The sequence below is a fragment of the Gambusia affinis genome, linkage group LG12 (genome assembly GCF_019740435.1).
Source record: "Gambusia affinis linkage group LG12, SWU_Gaff_1.0, whole genome shotgun sequence".
Classification (NCBI taxonomy): Eukaryota; Metazoa; Chordata; class Actinopteri; order Cyprinodontiformes; family Poeciliidae; genus Gambusia; species Gambusia affinis.
The window spans coordinates 16,962,163-16,981,719 of NC_057879.1; the positions used below are offsets into that span (position 1 = coordinate 16,962,163).

At 35.1% G+C, this 19,557-nt stretch overlaps 1 protein-coding gene across 1 annotated transcript in view; it reads left to right on the top strand.

The window, feature by feature from the left end:
• Nucleotides 1–2,650: 2,650 nt before the first annotated feature.
• The window catches only part of asic1c (acid-sensing (proton-gated) ion channel 1c), a 109,524-nt gene continuing 92,617 nt past the window's right edge, over nucleotides 2,651–19,557 (top strand). The window contains exon 1 of the mRNA XM_044134584.1: nucleotides 2,651–3,074. Within this exon, the coding sequence (XP_043990519.1) occupies nucleotides 2,688–3,074 (387 nt within the window). The 5' untranslated portion in view covers nucleotides 2,651–2,687. The remainder of the gene's footprint in view (nucleotides 3,075–19,557) is intronic.

Below are 19,557 nucleotides of genomic sequence, written 5' to 3' on the forward strand. Positions count from 1 at the left end.
AAGAAATTTGACTTCATAATTTAATACCTTGAAATTGAGCCTCGTAATGAGCTCGTAATGCGCTCAGCTGATGCTCAGTTCCACCACATGCTTACTAATTGCTGCTAGCTAGTTTGAAGGAGCTCAGAGGGACAGTCAAAGAGGAGGGCTGCTCTGTGAGGTAGAAACTTGGAAACTGTGGCTAGAAGAGGAGCCATGCTTTGAAGGCAGAGTTAGGTTGTGATGGGAGATTAAAGAATTTCTCAAACATGCATGAAAGAATTAAAATGACACTTCTGGTATGCCTTTGATGAAAAATTAACATTATAACATGATATAAAGGTCAAATAAGTTGGTTTTACATAACCCTACCCCTTAAGTACATGGAAGTATAAAGCAGGGTTGTGCCTCAGTATTCATGGAAATCCTCAAATCTCAATTTATACTATCTAAATTAAAATGAGTTTTTTTCATTGAAGGGTGATTTAGTATAGTTTGAATTTAATTTACTGGTTATAATTCACTACTGTCAATAATGAAACTGTGGTCAGAGGTCTTTGCCCTTGTGTGGCCAGTTTTGTTCCCTATAAATTAATTAATGTGGAAGTAATGAACATCCTTAATCTCTTTTGGATTTAATTCTGTGTTGAAAATGATCTGTGGTTCAATGAAAGACAACTGGGCATTCATTTTGGTTCTCATGCTGAAGTCCTGAGCTAAGCTACAGACTCCATGAAACTAACTGCAAAATGAGCAATTTATGTGTGTGTGTGTGTGTGTGTTTGTTTATGTTATTGCACATAACTCCAATTATTTTAAATTAAAAGATCCTACATATAGGAAAATAATTTTCTCCTATATGTATTGCAGGTATGAACTAATAATTATTTTAAAAAAATCTCTATTGAATCGTTTCATTCATTTGTAAATTTTAATCTTATATTTGATTGGATTGTTTTATAGTAATTCAAATATTTAAGAACCAATGCATCCAGAGAGTGTCATTTTATCCATGAATCTATTCATCTTGACATCAAAAAGTAGACAGCATTTGAGGTGAAAATTAAAGAAACTATATCTGAATATTCTATTTTAGGTATCACAGCTCCTTCTCTCTTTTTTCCCACTGTGATAATTTTGCATGGTATTCAGAAAACGCCATATCTTTTGCTATATATTTATTATTATTATGACTTTGTTTCTTCATTTTATGTAATAATCAGGGACCTTCCAGGAAGACCTCTTGAGCTTATCCAAGAGGAAAGAGTAGGAAGATTTTATGAAAGCAACATGACCTAAGCAAAAAAAAAAAAAAAAAAGAAACTATAATTTGATTTACATTTATTTTAACCAGAGTATTATCTGCAGGCTTTAAGTTTCTAAATGGCATCTGATTTAAGACCATGTATGCCTGTCACTACCTTCACTGGTTTGCAGATTAAAGTTCTTTCATGGCTCTCAGGCTATGGAGTGTTATTGGTTGGGGTTACAATGGTTTTCTTTTTTAGTTACTATCGATCTTCAAACGCTGAAGTCATATCTTGGAAAATACACCCATTGTTACATTTAAAAGTAACCCTTGGGAAGCCATTGAATGATAATCTTGTTTGGCCCTTGGACAAATTAAATGCTTTCTCAGAACACTGATTTGAACTTTTAACCCTAATAAAATCCATTAGTGGCCAAGCCTCTCTAAGCACACACCACATCTCAAGAGAGATTAAGCCAAAGCATAAAGGCTTTTTGTTACACTTGGAAAACAAATATAAAAATATGCTGTTATATGATGAGGTAAATACAATTGATGAAAACATGTTTATCCATGTTTTCTAGAAAAAACAACAAATTGCTTGTTGTACTCTCAAAGATGTTGAAACATGCATAATTTCTGCAATACCATTTGTTTTATGCCATGAATACTTTATCTATCAAATTCCATTAAATAATCAACATGTGGCTTTGTTGAGAAGCAATCTTGTTGACGGATATGATTAGCGAATAATAAAAGAATGCAATGTGATGTCCAGATTGAAAGACCCCCCCCCCTTTTGAACACAGACTCAAGCAAAGCAGCTATTCAGCAGTGGGATGGATCCTGAGATGTTAAACATGCATAATTTCTGCAATACCATTTGTTTTATGCCATGAATACTTTATCTATCAAATTCCATTAAATAATCAACATGTGGCTTTCTTAACTGTGGATCCAGTGAGCCATTTCTCTCTCAAAAACCATTGCAGCCTATTATCAATGCGATGTAGAGGCATTCTCTCCGATTGGAGGAGGAAGGGTCCCATTGACTGCTGAGGCTTAGCGCCCCTCTTTAAACGCTAGTCCTTTTCATCTCATTCCCCCCTCATTGCCTATATCCTTCTGTCTGCTGTTTTCTGTTCTCTTTCCTTGTCCATTCCTTTTGACTCGACTCAGGAATCAGGAGACATTGCGTTTTCAGTAGAAGTGGGTGTTTCTGTCATTGTTATTGGTGCCTCTGCAAAGGACAGCTGAGCGTGGAGAGTGAGAGACAGCTTTGGAGATAATAAAACGGCAAACTGAATGAAAAGGGGGTACCTGGCACTCCAGGAACAGCTGACAAACCAATGGCACGTGAGACGCGATGAAAGGAAAAGTGATACAGAATCTGACAACCATTTTAAGGTAGCTATTATTTCTTTGGACTATTTCTTTCTTGGGATCATTAAGCTTACTGATGCTGGTCTGCATGGATCGGGTGTCGTATTACCTAGAGTATCCTCACGTCACCAAATTGGATGAAGTGGCAGCCACAAACCTCACCTTTCCTGCTGTTACCTTCTGCAACCTCAATGAATTTCGTTTCTCCAAAATTACTAAAAATGACCTTTATCACGTTGGAGAGCTCCTGGCCCTCCTTAACAATAATCACCAGATCGCCAACCCACACTTGGCTGAAGCTGAGGTTCTGGCTGTGCTAAAGGAAAAGGCGAACTTCCAGAACTTCAAGCCCAAGCTCTTCAATATGACAGATTTCTATAACCGAACAGGGCATGACATCGGTGACATGCTTCTGCAGTGCACCTTTCGGGGAGAGGACTGCTTCGCTGTAAATTTCACCACAGTAAGTCACCAGCTTGCAATTTGCACTGTCTCTTTTTATTTATTGTCAGAGTTGACAGTCTGTCACTTTTTTATTTTTGAAGACGTTTAGATTGGGTTCCAGTTTCAACTGTGCAGTTTGTTTTAAAAACATGCCTCACTGCAGTAATTTTCTGCTCTAAGATGGAGGATGTTGTAGTAAAGTTTTTGTGAATGACTTGTACAGCTTTGTTGCAAATGTTGGTTGGCATCTCTTAGCCATGCAATGAAAAAATGCTGCAAACTCTTGAGATAAAGATGTGTGTCCAAGGCAAAGCTACCTTTGTTTTCTCAGTGATCTGTGAAGACAGCTCTTTGGATGACAGAAGCATTTTTGATATGTTTTGTAACTTGTCACTGCAATTCAAGAAAACGTTTTGCCCAAAGATTTTGCACTCATGTTGGAGAGGTAATTTGAGCATCTTTGGTGAAATTGATGTATTTCCTCATAAACTTGTGGAGCTAGGAATTTGTCATCCTAATCCTATCTGATCTACCAGACATTACTCGTCACTACTTTAAAATGGTTTTCAGTTGTAACTACATAGGATTTACAGCTTATTTCTCTGGTTACACTTTATTCCAGTAATGATAAGAAAAGGTGCTATGGTGCTGAATGTTTACCAAGCATTAGTCCTCACTGTCGTGCAGTTTGTTTTAAAAACATGCCTCACTGCAGTAATTTTCTGCTCTAAGATGGAGGATGTTGTAGTAAAGTTTTTGTGAATGACTTGTACAGCTTTTCCTGGTACATGGATCTAGCATACATGGTTTCTGCTTGATATGCAACTTTTTTAGATGGATGTAACTTCTCAACAAAACTAAAAATGACATGATTCATAATTTTCCAATAATATATTTAATTCTAAGGAGATCATTGAATTTAACTTTAGCAGGGGCTTAATGATTAGGCTGACCAATGCAGGTTATTAGTACGTTATTTTATTGAAAAAAATGCTAATTGTTAAAAACTTTACTGTGTGCTTGTGAACATGGTTGTTGGTGACAGACAGGCTGGTTTGAGTAACTGCCAGTGTCCTGGGATTTTCAGGCTGAACCCCCTTTATAATAATTGAGCATGATTTAAATAGTTTGTCAAAATGACAATGACACTAGAGAACAACACTATAATATTATTCAGTTATTAGATTTCAATTGACTGCTACCTTAGGATTGTGGTGAAGTAGTAAACTTCCATATTAGATGTACAAATGAAAGATGTGCTGCAACTTCAGTTTTTTTGTTGTTTTGTGTTGTTTTTATTGTTTGTCTGTATTATTTTTGAAGTCCAAACTTGAGAAATCAACATCTAACTTTATTTACCTCTCAAATGAATTCATTCTGCTTAAAAATATGATTGCATTCCTGTGTTGCATCTTTAATCAACCGTGAAAAAAGTCTTCTGAGAAAGCTATTTTATAAGTGACTGACTACAATCTGTGGAGTTGATCAAAGCATGTCTCTTCTGAGATATTAATTTAATCCTGCTTTTTGGGTTTTATGTCTTTTTAATTTGTGTCACAAATGTTGCAAATCGGAAAGGCCTTTATTAACATATTTGTTTCCAAGCAGCAGTCAGGAGTGTCGAGACAAACAGGAATTATTCATGGGAGGATAATTGCTTGACAGAAAGTGCCAGCTGAGCTGGTGGTGGAAAAAAGGTTGTGAAATAAGTTTTCCTGTGTGTCAACTTTCTTGTTGTTTTTCAGTAGATATCTTGGTCCAGAAATGTAAAATTCAGCCAGGAATCAAACTTGAAGATTCTTGTTGGTACTCACTAACCATTGTGGCATATTCTTTGGATGGAGTGCAGTGGAAAACCATAAACTTTATATGCACCCAGTGGGCAGAGATGTGTTTGTCAGGAATTGGAAGGATTATATACCCATTTAGAAGACTATCTGATGCTGCGACTGATGATAATCTCAAATAACTAACTGCAAGCATTTGCTGCTTGCTCACTGGGAAAGTAACAGAGTTCTTAACAAGATTCAAAAATTCTGTTCTATTCATTAGAATTATAAAAAATATCTATTTATTTATATTGGGTGTTTATAAGTCCCTTTTAATTTATTAAATGAAGTTTAAAAAATTTAAAAGTTTTTATTCTGAATTATCTTAGCATACATTGCTTTTCCCAACTTGAATTTTCAATGTGTTTTGAAGGAGTTCATGTAATAAATAAACATAAAGTTGAGCATAATTGCTAAGTGGAAGACGAATGTTGTGTGTGACAAATACAAATCTGAGAAGTGTAGTGTGCATTTTTATTCAGCCCTTAGCAACAAAATGTTGTTCCACATTTACAACTGCAGGATTTTTTTTGGTTTTTAGTATGTCCCTACCAGTTTTGCACATGTAGGGTGCATTCTCAAAGTCGTGCTGTAGAGGTCTAGTCCATTAGGTCTGAAAGTTTGGTTCATTTGGGGAGGTGTCATTGTGATTGAACTTTAGTGCAGACTTGAGCCTAAAGTCATAGGTATTGTCCCACTTCATGTGAACCAAATACAGGGCGCATAGAAAAAGGCAAGGAATTGTGGTTAAGCACAATCAAAATAAATGTGTGTCGCAAGATTTCCAAAGACACATAAGGAGGGAGGACATTTTAAAAGCTCTGATGCATATTTGATCCAAATTTATTACAAGAACAAGAACTGGCAAGAACAAGATCAGTTAAGTATTAAAGCTAATTAGGGAGGAAGGGGAGGTTGTGGGTTTCATCCATACAGTAGAGCAGCACTGCACATAAGATAAATAAACTTAGCCATCAATATATATTACATGCTGCTTTGGATTATTTTTAGAGGCTTCAGAGTAGATTCAGAGTAAAATATTCATGTTACCTTCTTTTGCAGGTAACATGCAGATTTTATTTGTAAAAACATAAAAATGTACTGTTGTTCCTTTTCACAGTTGTGAGTTAGTTTGTGTTGATTTGTTGTATGAAATGCAGTTCTGAGATTATAACAAATTTTGAAAAGTTATAGGGGAAGAAATACTTTTTCAAGGAAGAGTATCCTTTCATATTCTCCTATGTTGTCCTATATAACAGCAGACTCAATATTCACTGGAAGTATACTAATAAACATATAATTTTGTTTTATTCAAATTCTTCTCACAGAGGTGTTGAGGGATGAATTTACAATGCAAAGGACTGTGAGTGATGAGCTTTGACCTTGAATAAATGGTGGAAGAATTCCATTAAATCCTGGTTATGATTCAGCTGGGAACAAAGCTTTCGAAATGTTTTCCATCATAATGGATGGGAGGCCAAGGGGAGACTGGCACTCTGCATTTCAAATGCTATTAACCACTTTTCTGTCTTTTGTGTTTTTTTTGTCAGGCAAATAATATCAGTTTAGTGGTTATGAGGTGGGTTTGTTATTCCCAATCTAAAAACAAAACAAGATAACTTATTTCTCTATCACCCACTTAATTTTTTGTGAATCTGGTTTGCCTGGTTGGTTCACAAGAAAGATTATTTATACACACAGGATGCAAGACAAATTATCCTGAGTTGCCTGAGCGTCATCTCTGGCATTAATAGTAATGCTCACAGGTCTGTTGCTTTGTGAGAACAATTGCTATGCACTTGATTCTTGGTTTTAAACTTTGTCATAGCATTTCTCAACGTTTTCCAGGCCTATGAACATTAGCAATGGCTTTTTGAGAAGCAGTCAGAAAATATTTGTCTTTTTGTTAGTAATTCATAATGTTCTGACTCTTGATTTTAATTAGTTCCTAATTTCAAACAGTGTCCCCCTCCACATTTATCAGCTTAAATTTTGTTTTAATTGCCTTTACCCAGAGGAGACACTGTTATGAGAAATGATACCAGCAGTATAAATTAGACAAAGTAAAATAAAATAGATAGTAAAATTAAAAGCATATTACACATTTACAAACAATATTTTAAAAATTTGTTTCTGTTTCTTTTGATGATTATTGCTTATAGCTCATAAAACCCCAAACTCAATTTATCAGAAAATGTGAATATTACATAAGATCAAAAATAAAAAAAATAAATTTTATATGGAAATTTCAACCTGCTGAAAAGGATACCCATGTATTATATACCTATTCAGGACCTCTCTTTAGTGAATTACCTCATCAGTGCAGCATAGCATTGATGAGGAGTAATCACAGTTATATTTAAATTTTCCGAGAAACTGAATCTGAACCTTTCTTAGATGTATGTCATAATCAAATACATCTCTTGTGATAAAATAAGTTTCACATTTTGAATTGATTAACTAAGTCTCTTTTGCTTTTGATAATATTCTTCATTACTGAGTTTTACCTGGTATTAATGTTTTTTTTTATTAAAGTTTTGTTAAGATGAACAAAGAATATCTGCACAAGATTTGTTTGGATACTTTGGCAAATCCATGGCTGCAGTATTACAAATTGGTTAATTCCAAATTTATGCTTTAGAATCAGTGCAAATGTGGCTGTTAGAAAAAAATGCTGTTAATAGATAAATGGATCTCCATCCCAGAATGTTTAGAAACAAACCTTTTTGGAGCACTAACAAACCAATGCAGAGGTTTTTTTAAGCAAAGGAAAGAGCAGAACACATTTGTACTTCATGTTATGGGTTGTTGTAAACATTTATTAGAAATGTTGTCAATTGGGATATGATTTAGACTTTTTCTTTTTAAAACCCTTCTTTTTCCGCTTTTCTTTGAAAGAAGAAAGTATTTTTCAGTTGTGAAGAATATTGAAATAGAGCTAACTCTGCTTTAATTTAAAGTTTCCATAATTTGAAGTGAAAATAGATGGTTGTAAGAAATGACCTTCATCCAGAGGGATTTATTGAGTTGCAGGGACTCTTGAAAACCTACATTTAACATTATGTAAATGACACCTGAGTTGATAACAGACCACAGCCTATGATCAGGAGGCTGATTATCATAATCTGATGGTGTGGTAGCTCTCTTTCTCTTTAGCCTTGATACACCCTGGCAAGTTTTTCTTGGATACATCTCTGCTCAGTCTAGCAGAGATTGTAAAATCAGTATTCATCATCACATTTTTGCTGAAGCTCTGTCTTTAAGATGAGAGTCATCTTTCATCTTTATTCCCTGATGACAGCAGGGTGCCAAGAGGATAAAACATGGTTACAGCTGAGACTCAGACTGTCTGACCTATGGATCTACAGATAAATGAATAAAGCTTTTTAGGAAGAGGTTTAGAAATTTGACAAAACAAATTCTGAAAATGTATCATAACTGAACCAGAGAGGGTGTTTGTCAGACACTGATGTCACAAATGGTGTTTAACAGCTTTACTATGGTCATTGATAACTCAACTAAGGCAGCTAAAATACTTTCATAGTTTCTTTGTTAGTAAATTGGGTTGTTTCATTCATGGGAATTTGTGACAGCTAAAACTGCAGAGAAACATTTCAATGATCCAAATATGTCTGTTAATTTCCACAATAATGAGCAAGGTATATTTTTGTAGAATCCTTTTTTATTATTTGTTATAATCCAGAAACTTCCTATTTATTGTATGACGTGAATCAACTTGAATCAAACATGTTCACTGTCCTTCCTCAAGCTTCTCACAATAGCCTGCTGAAATTTAAATCTAACAGACCTTGAATAACTGAGTCAGGTTTGTAGGTTGCCTTACTCTCATACACCTTTTCTGCCCACATATTTTCAATGGAACTCATATTAAAGCTTTGTGATGAAAAGTCTTTACATTAACTTTGCTGTCCTTAAGCCCTTTTCTAACTAATTTGAAGATTTTTGGTTCATTTGGATCATTGTCAAATTGGCATTGGCCAGGATGTAAATAATGTTGAAAATGTCGCTTTAATATTTCCAAATAATGTTTTTTCCTCATGATTCCATCTATTTTGTTCAGTCCACCAATCCCTCCTATAGCAACACATCTACACTGCACTGTTGTGCCTTATAACTGCAATTGTGTTCTTAGGTTCCACTTTTTACCTCCATTATGATCATTAGACCAATTTAAGTTTATTCAGCCCATGAGACGTGTCTTAAAAAGAAAAGCAAACTCAGACAGATGTGTGTAAATAATCTTGAGGATATGTGGGGTTAAAGCTTCATTACAGACAGACAATCATGGGAAACATTTTTTGGGGAAAAGTGCCCATATGATCAAACGAATAAAGACTAGAAAGTGCAAAGGCACTGACTTACAATAAATGAAGGCAAACAATTCATCTATTCTGCATAAATCCATTTAGACAGGAAAGAACATACCACAACAAGAAGCAGTGGTTCCACATGTAAAACTATCAGCTCCAGTCACTGGTGCATCATCCTGCTGATTTGTTAAGCATATTTGAAGGCTGATTCTTGGAACATATCTAACTTTGGCATTCAGCTGTCTGGAACAAGTATTCTTTAAACCTACAGTACAGACCAAAAGTTTGGACACAACTGTGTGTCCAAACCTTTGGTTTGTACTGTACATCATTAACGCCTAAAATTTCAAAGGAATACCCTAAATATGCACAGTGCCACTGGATGCTCAGCAGCAGAGACAGATGCAGTATTTGAACATGGTGAAGGCAGGGAAGAGGAAAGAAAGAAATGACACACTCAACTGAGTAACGTTTCATGTGTTTGTGAAAAGCTGGTGAGACACTGACAGAACAAAAAACGAAACACTCTAAACTCAAAGCCACGGGAAGAGCGAAAAAAACAAACAAACATGAAAATATCAGCAGATCAGTTGTATACCAAAGAAATGTTTAATCTGGTGAACAATGATTTTGTCTAGGATTTAGTCTGGATTTATAAGTTGTATTGATTTTTAGAAGTTGTCATGACAAATTTACTTTAAATACTTACAAGGAATTCTTTGAGTCAGCATGCAGTACTGATTTAATTAGCAAGTACTCTAAACATCAATCACAAGTAAATTGTCAAACATAGACTGCAAAATATAGTCACAGTAGAAATATGTTTGCAGGAAATTCGTATTAACATTAATTTATATGAAGGTTGAGAGTAATGATGTTTAGGTTTCTTGAATTAACAAGCAATAATGTACATTGGTAGCTTATTGGGAACTGAAGCAGTCAGAGGAGCCACATTGAGATGTGGTCCAAACAGTTTCATAAATGTAGTTGATTAGTCAATTGTCCCTCTTTGAAACCTGTTTTTTTTTTTTTTTTCTCAGTATTCAGGCGGGAAAGGCTCTGTCACTAAAAGCAAATGTATTTTCTCATTTAGTGGCTGCATTTTAACATCAAAACAGATCTAAAAATAAATGTATAATACCTCTAACAAAATGAATCAGTCAATGCAAGGAACTGAATTACAGCAATCTGTAGATCTCTGTGACCCCAGGATGAACCATGCTGGGAAAGTACTACATCACTCCTATAGGAGCTGAGTTAAGAAGAAAGGATTTATTTAAAAATCAACTTTGCCATAATTGTTGAACGTCTTTGATGGTAAGCTTTAATGTTGAGTAATTTCCCTTGTTCAGCATGAGGATATAAAACCAAAATCCCCTCAGTTATCAAATGTATACATCAGAACAATTTAGGTAAATGCACCTGTGGCTTCTGAACTCTAATCAGAAAGAGACTGTGAACATGTGTTTATGAGGAAAGGGTTTCTATACGCTGCTGCAGGAGAGAATATAAGAGTTTAATTTTCCACTTACATTTTCAAACAGGTAAACAGCATACCTAGCGGACTGCCTTCCTGCAGAGCAATATCGATAATAAAGGTTTCTTCTACTTTAGATTTCCTGTAAAAAATAAATGAATAAATAAAACTAAAGAATTCCAATTCATTTGGTATATTTTTAGTACCTGTGCTAAGGAAACTAAACTTCCTTAAAGCAACCTCTCTGGTAAATGAAAAGAGTTTCTCCCTGGATATATATATATATATATATATATATATATATATATATATATATATATATGTTGGGATTAAACTTACCCAGTTGCCTAGTTTTTACTTCTGCTTGACAAAAAATATATTGTATAAGAAACTCACATTAGTAAAACTTCTGGCTTCTCTGCCTACATCAAGAGTGTACAGTGCCACGCATTTCGACTCTTTGAACAATTTCAACATTCTAAATGTCTTCATAAATAAAAATCTGAACGTTCAAAGAAATCAACTGGCATCAGACTTATACAGTGCTTTATTAGGACACTAAAAGATGTTTTACATGAAATCTTTCATTTGTTTTCACATTCACACACTGATGATGGCAAGCTACTGGATTGTAGCCATAGCTGAGTATTGAATTCTCATGTAGGCTATTTGGATCCCTACACTGTGATCCACAGTATCTCTTACAGAACACTTTTCAATCCATCATCCAACAAATTAAAAGTATGTCACGACTACAAATCTGAAAAGACATAGCCGTTTAGCTGCTAGACTAATAGGCCAGGTAAAGATGGCCTTAATCAGAGAAGCAGTCGAGACCTATGGTCGTAGAAAAGTCAGCGTTATCCACTCAACAAATCTGGCCTTGTTCGATGATACTCGTATGTAATTTTGTAGTTCTCTAAACGCCATCTAGAAGAGACAGTAAACATGTAGAAGAAAGTCCTCTGGCTAAATGAGACCAAAATTAAATCTTTTCACTTGCATGAAAATTTGTTAGAGGAAAAAAACTGAACACTACAGATCACCCTGAAAACACTGTTCCCTTTTGTGCAATATCACTGTGGTAATAGCATCCAATGGGAAGGGCTCCAAATTGATGGGGGGGGAAACATTGCTAAAGCCAGATAAAGAACAACACTGGTGGAAACTCTGTTCACTATTTAGCAGGACAACCACCCAAAACATCCAGTGAGGTTTACATTGGAATGGTGTAGATCCAAGTCGCACCATGTGTGTCCCAGTCAAAGTAAAGACTTGAGTCAATTTAAAAATCATTGGTTAGAATTTAGAATTGATGTTCATCAGTGAAAAAATAAATTTCTCTAGATGAACACAGCTGTTGAAAACATACTCATGAAGACTTGCAGGTGTCTGCATCAAAAGATGATTGACTTATGAAATTCTAAACTAATTCTGACACTTTTTAAATTTTAATTTGAAACAATATTTAAACCATCCATTTTTTCCATGCAAATCACAATTATGTGCTACTCTGTGCTGGTCTACCACATACAATCCCAATTTAATACATTTTGAGACTCTAATGTGACAATATGTCAAAAGGTTTAAAATACTTGGCACTGTATTTACTGAAAATGTTATTTGTCATTGATTTTAAGAGAGACAACAATTTAATTTCCAAGTTCTTGACTAGTGATGATCACACTGAGACACTTAATAATTCAAGTTACATATTGTTCTATATGTGTAGAATAGTAAACAGGACTCATTTAGTGTGAATGAGCCTATGGATGTTTTGATTTCTTGGTTTGTGGGAACTAACACAAACCAATATCCATAAATACAATAACATAATGTTGTTTTTCAGTAAAGGTCATTCATAATGAAATCAAAGAATAGTTTACCATAATGCATTTGTATGCCTCAACAAAAGGTTGATAGGAGATTATGCGATAATGTTTTTGCTTCAAAACAAGAACTTCTATATGTTTGGTGTTGCATGGACACAGTGAGCAGTGTGCACCTTGTGTTTGCATGACTGCGTTTTCCATTAATGTGTAACCAACAGAATGAGGCAGGACAAATGAATATGCCTCTGCGTAAATTGATTCGGCCTCCTACATGTTCAGACTGTTCATTAATTCTTATCAAATTTTACCCAGAGGTTAAAACCAGGCTGCACCTTTAGCTCCTAACATTTTAGCTCATCAGACCACTAATCACACAGACACATTGTTGGAGAAATCGTTACATCTGTCATTACCTTGATTTTGACCTGTGATGCACTACTATGAATAGTGCTTTGGTTTGTTACTCATTTACATTCATGCCTGATGTAGTTTATCTTCTTTTAGAGTGGATTATAATGCATGAGATCCACCTTGTCAACATATTTTGAACTCTCAGAAAGTATCTCAGATTCCTGAAGATAAATGTTTCCACTCTCTTAGATCCAGTAAGCACATTAAGTGCTAAAAATGCATTCTCCTAAATATATTGTTTTGGAAAAGTTTTTTTTCTTCTGTTCTTTAGCATTGAAATAGAGTAGTCTAGAGTACCGTATTGCTCCTAATTAAATTAATCACACAGAGAGAGAGATTGCTTTGTGCCTCTAAGCTCCCCATTTCCTCCATTAAATCAATTTTTTGGAACATTTTAAGCTTTGTCTCTTAAATATGGGAATAATACTGTTTTATTTGTTACAACCATGACCTACACTATTATGTTTCAAAGCTCTGATTTGTGGTTAATCCTAAATCCCAATATATCCTATTTTACAAAGGTTTAACTGGGTGGCACCACTGTGCAAAATCTTCTTATTTTGCAGCGCATGTGTTACATGTTGTATCACAATTCATTTTTTCATTCCTTAAGCTGGAATGTTGAATAAGACTTGGTGGGTCAGTAGCCTTTAAACACCGCAGTATTTGCAGAAATCCAATCATAGACTGCCACAGACAGAAATAGATACACCATCACAAATAGGCTCTGCAGAGAGTTTATTTCAATACATTGGGTTACAGGCGGTGCTTGGAGAACATGGTGCATTTACAGATACAAAGCTGTTAGATAATGTGAAGGCTTGCTGTCAGCAGCCAGACAGAAGGTCTCACCTCTGCTGTGGGAATAACTAACTACTCAATCATGCCTTCTTTCCATCCATCTGTGCTGATATGTGAGTCTTTAGGTTTTGTAAAGGTTTAACTTTAAGCGCATGTTAGATCTTTAGATAGTAAATATAGCCTCATTTATTTAGCAATGTTAGTATCCCACACTTAAATCTTCTTTCACAGCATTTAATGCTTTAAAAAAGAGAATGCAACACAGTCTGCATTTTCTTAATTTGGACTTTGAAGACGGTGAAGGAAAGGGTGCATAAATGACATTTTCATGTTTGGAGAACAAAAGACTCATTTTAATATGGTTTGCGTAATCTATTTCGATGGAAGTTGCTACAGGTGATGCAGCCCTTTGAGTTTCTATAGTTACAGTGAAACATGGTGTGACTAATTCAGGAAAGTTGTTTGGTTAGAATAGTTTTAATCTTTGTGGATATAAAAATATAAAATTAATTTCTAGGCATGCGCTTCTTACAAAGCCAGTATAAAAAAGGTGTATTGACTTTCAAAATTTCCGAAACTGCTATGATTTTTACGCTTGCGATGGTTTAATATCTTGTCAGAGAAAATGCTGGAGAGGCTAGAGTTTTTTTCAAGAGTTTTGTAGATCATAGTAAATCATAGCACTCAACATCTCTCACTTATTGCTATAAACTGTCAGGCAGCTGGCTGAAAAACGGTTTTCCCTAACAGAATATGAAACAAAACCCATTTCTTTTAAAGGATGCAGTCAGTTACTGTTCTCCTCAGTTACTCATTCTCCTCCAAGTTTTGGTTTATGCACAAGAAGCCTTTTTCTACCTTGTGCCTGTCAGTTGCCATAGCATTCATCTATGATGCATGCTCATCTTGTCACAAATTTCATTACTGCATATTTAGAACAATTGCCAAAGTTATTTAACCAGCTTTATAGGTCCAACATTATCCTTTGCACAGCTATTTTTTTTTTTCAAACATGGGGTAAACATCCTTTATGCATATTTGTTTTCCAAACTTAGTCCTGCCAGGGCTACTCAGTGAACTAGTAATTAGCTGAATTCACAGTTAATATAAGCTTGTGCAAACAATTCTTTGTCACAAATCATTGAATTTGTTTACTGTATGTTCATTGTACTAATAAAGAATGGGTAACGTGTATCTTTAAAGACCAAAATCAATATCAAGTGCACATGATGAGTAAAAGGATACTTTTAATTGTAATCACATACTGATTGTTGCTGTATTAAATTCCATTTTTAAAAATATTTATGCATATTTGCTACAGTCAAAATTGTGGACCTGTGGAATTAAATCATGTTTTTATTGAATCACGATCAGAAAAAAATAAACCTGCAAGTGTTTTGGCTCATTTTGTTTTTTTGAAGGGCTCTTTCCCCTGTTTCAGCATGGAGGCTGAAATGTCAAGTGTATGTTCAGGATCACACCCTGCAGGTGTGCTAAATTGACTGTTATCATAGATATACAAATGTCACCTGAAGTGATTTAATAACGGTTTATTTTCAAAATTACAAAGGCTCCTATGGATTCAATTTTAAGCCACCATGCCACCTGTAGATTTTAATGGAATTGAGGCAAAAGTCGACATCATGCTCTTCTAGTGCACTGCTGGATCCCAGAAAAGCGTCAACATTGGTGTGAATGCTTTCTCAGCCTGGACTTGTGCCATTAAGTGAGCACCACCTGAAATGTCCAATGTCTGCACCAACACAATGCTAGATTTCAACAATGGCTTTGTGCAGTAAATTAGGGCCAAAGCTACAAACCAGTGAACTCGATGGGAAGACACTGTCAGAGCTGCAGATGTGCAAAAGATGGTGAGACAAATCAGACCGTTGGCACGGTGCTGAATTCTCACAATACATTGTTATCTGTAATTGTAATGACCTTACCTGAAATGTGTGGTTCTGATACATATGAGGAGGAGTGGTGACTCATCTAGTTAGCATTTTCTGTAACCGCGCTTATCTCAAAGTGTCTAGAGAACAGTTCGTACTTACTTGTCCCCTGTCTCTGCCTCTGCATTTCTGGATTAACATAGTTGTGCTGTAGCTGATTCAAACTTTGCCCAGGAAAGTGCAACCCACAACTGAGAATATTTTGATTGGAAAATTGCACATTCTATGAATAGCGCTATGAAAGAAGTATTTTGCACATTTCTTCTGGTTTTCATTTTAAGCCCAGATTTTCTACTTAAACTTTGGTAAGTGGGAAATGCATGTCTCCCAAATGTCTTGCTTTAGTCTTGCAGTTATTGAGAACTTCACATTTTGTTTGAGCATATGTCTGACTTTATAATCTTGGTAAATTCCTGTGTTTCATGCACATTTCTAAATAGATGTCATTCTTGTCCTTTGTTATTGTTGAAATTGGTCACTTCTGAGAAGTTCTTCACATTGTCTACATTTGTGTAGAAACTTGCATTTTATAAACTTCCATTTTGCTAAAATTTTGCTTAAATGTCTGTAGGTATTTTTTTGGCGTTGGATCCAATTGACCCTGTTCAGCTCTTTTGTCTGTATATGCCTCTGGTTTAAAAAGCTTTAGTTTAAAAAAAATCCTGCCATAAAAGAGCAATTACTTCAGTGATTATTATGTGCATCTGAATACAGTAATTGCAAAAATAATGTGGCGCTGCACTTCCAACACTTAGTTTGCATTTAATGAAAGCAGCAGTCTCATGGTTTATGAACCTAGGAAAGCTAAGGAAATCTCTCTTTCTTAGTTTTTTCTTCCACCTCAATTTTTACTCTCAGACTCTCATATCTGATCATAAAATCTATCAGTATTCTCTGTATGATGGCCACAGGGGAGCATTTCTTTTTGAAGACAATTTACTCTGAACACTTAAAACAGTAATTGCTATTAAGAAACGGCTGCTTTGGTGGATGTACTTGCTCTCTTGATGACTGGTTTAAGGCTATATGTTCCCCAGATGTACTTTTCTGATGTTGCTGCAGATGTCAAGGTTCTTTCAACCCCTTTTAGTTGTTTACACACTCATGTCATTTGAAAAGAGTAAGATCTGGTGAGGCTCATACCAAGCCGTTGTTGCATAGACTCATTAGAGTCTCAGTACAGTGGAAGCAATGCCGTAGGAAATGTGTTTCTCTTCAGTGGATCGTGGGAAGACTCTCTCCAGACAAGTCAATGTCTCGCTCACTCTGCTTAGTCAGGCCAAACACACCCGGGGCAGATCACTCTCTGCCTGCATATAAATTAAAGAAGATAGCCTTGTCCATGCTTTATTATCTAACCTGCTACAGAGCGCTGTCTCAAATTCCTCACTGAGAGGCAGGCTGATTTCACAAAGGCTAATGACATAAGTGTCAACATCATTCGCTTGCCTCAAGCCGAGGAGAAATAACGACCACCATCATGAATTTATAGGTTGTGCAGCAAACAAATGCATGTGTTTTTTTGTTTTTTTTTTGACAAGCTTTTATTACAGATATAGTGCAACACCTTTGTTTATCCAACTAACAAGGAAATGCATGTGTGTGCCTCTTTGTGAAGACTAAAGAAAATGTGAGTTCACTGATTCATTGGGTTTTGCCATTGGCTTTATTTTCCAACTAGGAATTTCTGTTATTATTGTCTTCACCCAGGGCACTATCAACAGCTTAGTCATGTTACAATTAGCATTTACAGTAAACACCAGTAACCTGTGTGTCTGTGAATTTAAGACACGCTTGGAGGGGTTTCAATATCTAAAGATAGTTATTTCAACTGTTTTTATTCTAAACCTTAGAATAAAAGGTTTAGATTGTCAACAGAATTGCTAAAATACTGAAAATTATGTACAATTTTCACATAGCAGTGGAATAGCAGAGTTATTTCAGCTTTCATTCATGAATCACTGGAATACCCAATCCTAAATATCAGGCAGGTAAATTTAGGCCTAAGAAATGATAACTTGATTGTTTTTTTTCATTCTGACCATCCTTTTGTAATACGGCAAAACATGAAAAGCATCATGGTTGACATATTTGTCAGATAATGTCTGAAAATACTTGCAAGGAAACACAAAATCATTTATGGTGATATAACATTTTCTTTACATTTTCATTAAGAACTGTGTGTCAAGCAATGGGTTTATGAAGCCACTGGTGTTCTCATGACAGTTAAAACATCTAAAAGGAAAAAGTAACAAACATTACTTTGACTTTTGACTTGTTAATGGCAGTCCAATACCTCTGAAAAGTAATTTCTTTACAGTTCCCATGCTGGAAATGCAACTATAGTGTACTGTGCTAATATTTAAACAAAATTAGCTGTCAGAAGGACATTGACTACATTACACCTACTTGGGGAGAAATGTTCATGAGGAATAGCACAAATAAATTTTGTAGTTCAATAATACTCTGGTTAAAAATTACAAACTAGCCTTATGGGTATTTGTATAGTTAGCTAGTATCACACCAGTTCTAATGTTATCAAAACTACCAACACTAATTTACAGTAATGATGATAATTGACTTCATGTGGTATTGTATAGCTTGCGTGAATGTGCTGTCAGTTTGAAATCCATTTGATAATTAGTGTTACTTATATAAGGTTAAAGTAGCTGTTTCTTAGGCTGAGCGTTTTTCTGACTTAATGAATGTTTTCATTAAGTCATTAAGGAAAATAGTTTTCTGTAGTTGATGCAAATGCTTTTAAGAATTTAGTTACATTTAAATTACATTTGGTGGTGCTCACATTTCAGACATATTCTTTCATGACTCAAGAGAACAGGATATAAACATTTCTAAAGGCTCCCACATACTCTGGCATACTGTGCGTATTATGTGAACCGTGCTGTCTCCATGCACATCTCACTGACAGTTGAGATTTTATAGTTGACAGTACAGATTTCCTACATGGAGAAGAGGAATACAATACGCTGGTGAAGGACATGAAGATGATAGGGAAGTGAAGTATGCCTGAGTATGTGGGAGCTTTAACTGATGAAATTAAAGCACTTTGGTATTTCAAGTCTTTGTCTGGTATAATAAATATACACTATTATTGAGAGCTCCAGGTATAAAAAAAATGAGTACTGTAAATTTTGTAAAATTTGTTTGCTAAAATTTGTTTCTTCTTTTTTTTGTGAACCTGGCTTTGTGCGTAGTCTTTTTCTTGTGAGCTAGATTCATCATTTTGCACATAGTAGCGACTACTTTCAGTCTTGACTGGTTAATTTTTTTTCTCTTAGAAAATCACAAAATTATCATGCTACTTCCATTGCGACTAAATTCCAAAAGCGAGAAGTAGTTAATTTTTTTTCTTTACGTTAAACATTACATTTTACCGTTTGAAAGAGTATTTTGTAGACTATGCTTGATTTGACTGAGACCTTAATAGTTAATCAAATTCCTCTTCTACCGACTTACTGATCACTGCAAAGGCACCCTGGAGATGACTCAAACATGTGCAATATGTTTTTTGGGATTTGTTACTCAGACTGTGAGATGTGATAACATAATACCTTAACTGACTAATGCATAAAATCATATCAGAATACTAAACTGTGTTTCAACAAGACAACTTTCTCTCATTTGCATTACAGCAAATGTGTTACTCTTTAGTCTTTGCTTAGGTCAGTTGCATGTTTTGCTTCCCTGATTTTGCAAAAGCAGTATTTATAGTTATTTTATGATTCTGAATGGGTTTTCAAAAGTACATTTTTATCCATTCAAACCCTTTCTTATGTCTATGCTTGGCTTGCTAATCTAAATTGCTAGTGGAGATGCTAATACAAGAGGTTTAAAATGTAGAATAGAAA